This window comes from Chrysemys picta, chromosome 3, assembly GCF_011386835.1.
Source record: "Chrysemys picta bellii isolate R12L10 chromosome 3, ASM1138683v2, whole genome shotgun sequence".
Classification (NCBI taxonomy): Eukaryota; Metazoa; Chordata; order Testudines; family Emydidae; genus Chrysemys; species Chrysemys picta.
Window position 1 is genome coordinate 34,563,829 of NC_088793.1, and position 8,573 is coordinate 34,572,401.

Genomic DNA, 8,573 nt, shown 5'->3' on the forward strand with positions numbered 1-8,573 from the left:
TTTAAGATACATTGACTTGTGTAAATGAAGTTAAGGTTTTTTTTTTTTTTTAATTTAAATACTTTCCCAGGGGGTTAATCATTCACTGTGCAAAGTTAGACCAAACTGCATGCAGCCCTACTGTTGCTGAGCCAGTAGCAGGGTTTGTCCATAGGAGGCATTGAACATTTGCTACAGTTCTGTAGACTTTTAATCACTGGTTTGACAGGGAGGTGGGTGTAGTATGAGAAGCAGTAGATTAGCTCTCCTCCCCCACCTCACCCTATTCTGAATCCAGACTTTCATTGCAATGCTTGTGTTCTTATTGCATTGATCCCTCACAAAGGGTTGCAATACTGATTGGTCAGGGCAGCTTCTGTATTAAGAGATCAGAGCTGGCTTTCTCCCCAGCTTCAGAGGATGGATTTGGTGTCAAGGGCAAGGAAAGGCAGCTGATGCAGACTGTGTAGTACCACCACCCACACATCTGTTCGCTCTGATGAAAGTGTTACTGGCCTTAGGTGCGGTGCCTTTTCCTGGAAGAGTCCTCGGAGTGCACAAATCTCAACCCCACCCACCAGGCCTAAGGTAATTCCTTCTGCAGAACAGTCCTTACCCAGACCATTATCAGAGTTCCCCTCATTCCACTGCAAATACACCTCTACCCCGATATAACATGAATTTGGATATAACGCAGTAAAGCAGCGCTCCGGGGGGGGGGGGGGGGGGGGGCAGCGCGCTCCGGCGGATCAAAGCAAGTTCGATATAACGCGGTTTCACCTATAACACGGTAAGATTTTTTGGCTCCCGAGGACAGCGTTATATCGGGGTAGAGGTGTAACTCCATTCAATTATAGGACTTTGAAGTCTACTTATTTAAAATTCCCAGTTTAGGAAACTTTATAGTTTAGTTTAAACTAGAATGCAATACCAGGAGGTTCAAGTAAATGCATCCCCACCCTCCCTCTTATGTTATGGCAACAAAATAAATCAAATGAAGACAGGTAATTTACAGTGGACAAGTACAGTACAACAAATGCCCTTGAGTAGTACTAGAGTGTATACATAAGAAATACCAAATCACACTTTGCTTTTAAAAATGTTGAGTCTCATTACAGGCTTAATTTCTTTCTGATGGAGAAAGAGTTAATGCTAGGACCAGCCAAAGTTTAATCAGTAACACAGCAGTGATTTAGTTCAATTCTCTATAGTCATATGGAGAAGCTGCTGCAACTGATTAGAAAACCCATTTCATTGAGCTATTGCATGGAAGCATGTAAATTCCAGTGTGGAAAGGCAACAGTCACTTCATTATTCCAAATCACATGTTAACGCATCACCAACTTTTGCATTCAAAGCCTTTTGCAGAAATTAAGTGGTTGGGAGACTAATAGCCAGCCGCAACCCTTAATTCTGTGTAATTATTCCAAAAGCAAGTTACCAGATCTTGGGCAGCACTACTGGAGAACTGAAAGTGAGTCATCAACAAGGGGGCTGGGGGGGGGAAAAATCAAACACTAAGGGAATTTCTTAGGACTAACTACTTTTGTGTATATTTCCAATGGCATCCACTCTGTAGTAATCCACAACTCTGGCAATTCCTTATACACTGTTTATAAAGTGATCGGCTAGAAATTTGGAACATATATTTAAAGAATTACAAGAATTAAAAATAGTAACATAGTAATTTTATTATTTATGTTCTACACATATTTGAACTGTTACTTTGTAAAATAATACCTCCGTCCCCAACAAACTGTTGGTCCCCAAGAATAAAGCAGGAAATCAGTTCAATAAACACACTTGATTTATTTTGTATAAAAAGGGTTAAGTTTACAACTAAACTTTTATAAAAAGTTTAGCATGATTAAGTACATCATTACACTTTTTGCAGAAATGTACATTTCTGCCACTATACAAGAAAACTCTGATTAAAGAGTTCACAAGGTTTCACTCTCATATATATATATATATATATATATATTTTATATATAAATATATACACAGCATTCAATCCTAGGCTTGCGTCAAAAGGTCATTTCTGACCATGGACTTCCCTAAGAAACTGAACACTGGATCCTTCTGGTACTCACGCTCCACCTTTGGAAAAAAAGGCAAAGTCTGCTTTAAAATGGGCAATTCCTTGTGAGTTTTTATGTTTCACTCCCCATGCTGGGAATAGTATATAAAGGACACCTTCCGACTAGGGAAAGGGCATTTAAAAGTCTCTTCATAAATAGCTAAGATCAGTCCAAGTTGAGGGGGTGGGGAGAGATCTCAGTTTCTTTCTTCTTTATTAGTTTTAAAAGGTCCATTTAATTAGATGTAGATTCCCCCTCCAGATACAGCTGAAAAATAAGTTCAGCACCTCAAAAAAAAAAAAAAAAAAATCCTGTAGACATTTTCTTGTGGGGAAAAAAAGTCAGCAAACACCTGCAAAAGATTGAAAAGAGGAGTATTTAGGAGAATGCTAACAGGGCAGAGATCCGGACAGACTGGCGCCAGAGAGGAAGCCACAGTTTGAACATTTAACCAAACACTCAAAGATTGGGCAAACCCTGGCGTCCAGATGCAAAACACACACACACACACACACACACACACACCCCTCAAAAGCACAAATTAAACATTAAAATAACATACATTCAGTAGGAGGGGGAGAAAGAGGATTCTCAGTCCAATCTCTATTTGGATCTCTGTAACTGCACTGCTCAGAGGCGCCAGTCTGCCTCTTACAGCAATTATTTGATTAAAAGCAGACACTTATTTAACTGATAGTGCAGACAATCCCACATCACAAAATTTAATGGATTATGCTAAAATCCTCAACTAAATCAGTCACTTCATCTGAAGGTTAGGGTTTTAGGAACAGATAATCACAGAATTTACATTATGTGGTGATATATTTAAGTACAAAGGGATAGTATCAGAGCAAACATTCTATACTATTTATTTGCAAAGGTGAAAAAACACTTTCAGTTGGACTACCCCCAAATGAATTACTAGTGCAATTGTTATGGCTTGATTACTGATTATAAAGGCATCCTCTGAGAAACCTGTTACTTTTATTATAAATTAAAATGTGTCTTAAATCCAAGCCCATACACACATTTTCCTCCCCAAAATAAATTGTATTTTGCATTATATTTATTCTTTGAAAACCAAGAGCCACAAACACTCACCATTGAATTTAGCCACAAAGTGCTTTGCTGTCATTTGACATTAATTCTGAAGGGAATTCAGATGCCTGCACAGAAGAAAAATAAAACAAAACAGTGCAATGTTAAATATATTAACAGCACAACAAAAAATATAAAATACTCTGGAGCATGAAGCTCATTCCATACGACATGTCACAATTAGATTCACAATGACAACCAACATTACTAGGGCTGCCTAGCAATTGGGGCATTTTCATCTATTTCAATCTAAAATGATTAGTATTAGTTACAAAAAAAATATACAACTGTTTCTCATGCCAGTCACTCCCTATCATAAAAGATACATCACTAATACTGACTTCCTAACAGCAATGTCCATTATCATTATTAAGGTCCAATCTCAGATACTGCATATAGGCCATGAAGACAGCCAACAAGGAGGGAGAAAGCCAGCCAGGGCTAACGAGACAAAGTAGGTGAGGTAATATCTTTTATTGGACCAACTTCTGTTACTGAGAGATACAAGCATTCAAGCTTACACAGAGCTCTTCTTCAGGCCAACACAGCTACAACAACACTGCATACAGCCAGGGCTAAGACATTTACCTGTAATGACAAGATGCTGATGTCTGTGTTTAAGGTGGTCAGAGGAGTTCTGGAGGAAGGATTTGGTCCTGGTCTCTGGTGATGGAGGCTGACAATACTGGGGTGTGAGTCTAAAGCAATTTGCAGGTCCAGGATGTAGTCAATAACGTGCTGCAGGATTTCCATCTTGCTCACTTTCTTGTTCTGAGGGATGCTGGGCACTAGCTCTTTCAGTTTGGAGTAGCAGTCATTCATGTTGTATAGCAAACTCATAGGATCATCCACGGGGGTTTTGCTCCGGGATATTCCCAGGGTGTGTTCAGAGAGGCTGTTTTTCCTGACGGATCTCACAGGACTGAAAGCTTTCATACTAGGAGAGAGCCCGACTTCCAGGGTACAGAAAACACACACTAAGGGATCTCTCTGCCTGCTTGACTGCCTCCCTTCCTTTTCTTTCTCTAAGCAGCTGCCTGAGCTCAGAATGAAGCAGCAAGCTACCTCTACTTGCTTTTATACTGCAGGCTCAGGAGCTGCCAAATCCAGCCAGTGCTTGCTGCCATTGGAGGCACCCAATGTGTCCATCAGGCGGGGAGACATTCTCACTGGTACAAAAAAAACTAAAAGAAGGTTCAGGCCTTCCGCATTCTGAGCCAATCGTAGGGAAGGGGGTGTGGCTATTCTAGGCACAGCTGAGGATAGTAAATACTGTACAGTAACTGCTGAGCCCTCCTGACTCATTTTACAAAGGCACTGAGAAAGGAATGAAATGGGCATTTTGCATTGTGGTTGCAAACAGCCAGGTCTGATCACAGAGTTCTCAGCCCTCTCCAGTACAACAGATGCTCCCCTAATATTTTCTTCTTCATTTTAAAGAGCTAGCTTGGATGAAGTTGGAATGAAAAATGTTGCAAATTTAGGATCTGAAAATGAACTGGGCTTTGGGAGCATAAGCACATTATCAGCATTTGTATGTGTGGTGGGGTAGAAGTGGACACACTATAAAGTATGCTAAGTGCAGAATACACCATAACCAGATAAAGTCTGCAGTTGTAACATGGTGTCAGTGAAGCCTGATACTTCCTGAAAGTCAATTTGAATTATAGTAACAAACAGGTCTTTCTTTTTTTAATATGGTTGCATACATCAGCGGTCAGCTTCACTAATAAGCATTGTAAGCTGAAGCACTGCAGGAGGTATAAGCATAAAAAAGTCAAGTAAATAAATGAACAAGATCAACTGGAACTTTTTCCTATAATGACAGAATACTCCGCTACAGAGCTAATAGCTCAGGGCTTTAAAAGACTAAGAAGTCACTGCACTGTTAGCTTGCTGTCTCATAAATAGGATAGGGCTATTTTAAATGTTGCTATTAATTGGTGATCATTAGGCAAATATTGAAAGTTCATTTGCACATATTACCTCCGAAAGGCTGCTGACCTGTAACCCACCAGTGCATGTGATGTGACTGTAATTAATTCTGCATAGATTGAGTCTGGTGACAAATGAAAATACTTACTGTCTACTGTACTTTTGCATCTTTGCTTTTGCTGAAGCCAGTGAAACACATCTTCCAGAAACATTACAAACATACAGTGATTATTTTGATGAGAGAAACAGTCTTTGAAATTTTCCTTTTGCCCAATCGCATTTTCCACATTTTGTCTTGCATTCAACTGCTGATTATCAGAACTAATTCCCATGGTGTCACGGACTACTCAAGGAAGACTAAAGCTATGAAATTGTAAATGTCTAGATATGGAAATTATATATGATATACAATTATTGTATTGTAACTTGTTAAATTTTCCAACACACATAGTTCTGTATTGCACACTTACACTACATTAATATATAGTCGTAAAGTCAGTTTGGGTATTCGAGAATTGTATTTAAGGAGACACAGAAGTATTTGATTTATCCATGTTGTTGAGTCCTTGTTGCATAGCTACATCATACTCCATTTGGGGGGGGGGGGAAGGGATCATTATTGGGAACTGGATGCAGAGCTCTATAGGGATCAATCAATATTTTCCTCCAATTAATGTCACATTCCTTAGCTGGTGTTTGGGGAGGTCTCTGACAGGACATTTTGCTGACTGCAACACAAGCTTATTTGCCCCAGGGCTTTTATCTAGAGGTGTAGGCGGTGCTGAGCCTGACAGGAACACAATTCAATCATTTTGAAATGTGAAGGGTGAAAGTGAATCTCTCCATTCAATTTTACAGGAATACAAGTACATTGTTTAAGTACAATTAAAAGGCACAGTCAATAAAAACCTGTGTGGCAAATAATCAACAGCTTAATTAAAATAAACAAATACCGACTGCAACTCCAATCCTTCTAAAACACTAAATTAACAAAATCTCATTTATATTAAATCTGGTGGTTTAATATCACAGATTTTACCCTACTGACTTGCTTGTATTTCTGTTCCACATGTGCCCCAGCGGAACAGGTTTTGTTTTGACACTATTATTGGTACAATAATAGCCAATATCAACAAATATCTTCATGTGTCTCTCATTATTTGCCATCCCTGGATAATGAAACAATGTTACAGAAACGTCCTCCTAGACTTTTGCAAAGGACTGGTTCATTCATAGCTGGTTTCATTCTTCCATATTGAATACTTAACACTTCACATTTTTAAAAATTTTGTTTTATAGAGTGGAGTTATATGAAGAGGGACTAACCAGATTAATTGATTCTGTACTTTCTGCATGAAAAGTGGTGTTTAGAGCACACAAACTCCACTTCTGCTTGGGGATTCTTGATTTGTGTTTACATTCTGTCATTTTTTGGACTGATTTTAAGGCATGTTTCGAAAGTCTTTCACTCTTGCAAGATTTTACAATAGACAGATAGACCACTAAAACTTTGAAACTCCCCCCACCCCTCCTGGCTAATCGTTGTAGTCCAAATTGTCCCAGCAGTTTTACACATAGCCCTGGATTTTGTTTATTTTCATATTGTGCAAAGGTGAATGGATTTTGTGCAGGGATTCTCAGAAAACAGTACCCCTTGGAACTGCTGTAGCATTTCCCCTAAGGATCTCAAAGAATGTTGCAAACAGGACTGGATGACACTCCACGTGAGACTCCCTTAGAAATAGATGTCAGTCCCAAGCTTGTATCTGTTTCTCTATTCCCAACCTCAAAATGCTGCTGCTAACATCTGGAAGAAAAGTATGCCAGCTCCTGTCACCCAAAGCGGTGCTCTACTTCTCTTCCTCCACACCCCCCCCAAGGGGGGGAAGGATCTTCCCTAGTGCATGAGCCCCCCCATCACTCCCAAAGGGGGCACCCCTCTAGTGCCCCGAGAGAGGGACCGCCCTGTACTGAGCGGGGCTACGGACCCCCAGCCCCTGGGGCGCGGAATGGGATGGAGCTCCCCGTCCTGGAGGGGACCTTGGTCCCCCGGAGTGAGCCGGACTAGGGCCCGTAGGGGAATCCCCGCCTTGAGAGCCACAGCTCGCCAGGCTCTCCCCTGCGGGCTCCCCAGAGAGCGGGGACCAGGCGGCGCAGCCCCGCCCCCGCAGCTCCAGCGCCGGGCCGGACTGTGCGGCGCCAGCCCCGTGACATCACCCCTCGCTGCCTCCCCCCTCCTTCCCCGGCCGGGCCCGGCGGCGCCGCTCAGGCGGCTGCCATGGAGACCGGGGCTGAGCCCTGGGCTGTGGGAGGCTGCGGGGCCCGGCCTGGCCGCCCCCGCCCGGGCGCACCTGCAGCGGGGGCACCGAGGACACCCCGAGCTGAGCCGGGGAGGGGGGCTCCGCTCCCCTCCCCTCCCAGCTCCCGGCCGCTGCATGGGGCCCTGAGCCCCAAGAAGCTGAACAGGGGCCCTAGGCGGGGCGCCAGCTCCCAGCCCCACGCGGCTGCCCCCCCCCCGGCCCCGCAGGACATTCCCGCAGGGGGGCTCGTTCTGTGCCGAGAGCCCCGCCCCGCGCCTCCAGCTGGCCGAGACAGGGTCCTGCTGGAAACCAGAGGCAACCCCCCTGTATTGCATCCGGCAGCCTCACCCGCGGTGCTTCTGCCCTCCAAAGCGCCCATGGTCATTAGCATTATCTGGGCTGGTCCTTATCAGCGGAGAAATGAAACCCCTGCCTGCCCCGTTGGTCCTGCGTGTGAAACAGTAATGAGCTCATAACGAGAAAGAAAAGAAACCGCTGCTCCGTCTCTGTGCAGTGCAGAGATGTTTGAAAAGTTCCCGACCCTGTTCTCTCACCATGCAGATTGTTGTGGTTTTCTAGGAAACAGTCTCTGGGTTACATAAGAATTCAGGTTGTTGCCTCGTGGGTTTGACTCTCACAAGAAGTCTTGGGAAAATGGAGTGCTTCCTCAGAAGCAGAGCCCGTCTATGGGCTCTTGGGTATCAGTCACTTATTTTCCTTATGATTAAGGATCTTGAAAGTTTTCATACCCAAGACCCTGTATTTGTAATAAAACCAACTAGAAATAGTATAAATCCCTTTAACTGCTGCATATTTACGCCATCAGACTTTACTAAAATCTGTTGTTAATCCTGTCCCTTCACCTTACTGCCACAATCCAACATACCCAAAAAAGTATGTTGGCTAAATATGTTTTGACATAAAGGTTTTCAATGTACCTGGTGAAATATCTCCCAAACCAATTGTTTTCAACTGCCTGATCCTTTTTGTTTGTCTCACCTTTCAGATCCTTCAAAGAATGCAGTTTTAGACTTTTGGGAGGAGGGGGACAGCCTGCATGCAAAATATTTAGTTACAAATTCTGTGAAGCGCACTGATCTTTAACAGCGTTTTCTGCTTTTACAAAGGATTTTCCTGTTACTTTGTTCCGGTCACAAAATTAAAAAAAAAACAAAAAAAA

General features: G+C 42.8%; 1 protein-coding gene across 1 annotated transcript; it reads right to left on the reverse strand.

Moving 5' to 3' along the window:
* Positions 1 to 1,768: 1,768 nt before the first annotated feature.
* ID2 (inhibitor of DNA binding 2) lies at positions 1,769 to 4,274 on the reverse strand. Its single transcript, XM_005287759.5, has 3 exons — positions 3,747 to 4,274; positions 3,162 to 3,226; positions 1,769 to 2,412 (listed from the first exon to the last, which is right to left on the reverse strand). Exons 1-2 carry the CDS (start codon positions 4,092 to 4,094, stop codon positions 3,170 to 3,172), a joined length of 405 nt encoding a protein of 134 aa, XP_005287816.1. The 5' UTR covers positions 4,095 to 4,274; the 3' UTR covers positions 1,769 to 2,412; positions 3,162 to 3,169.
* Positions 4,275 to 8,573: the final 4,299 nt, after the last annotated feature.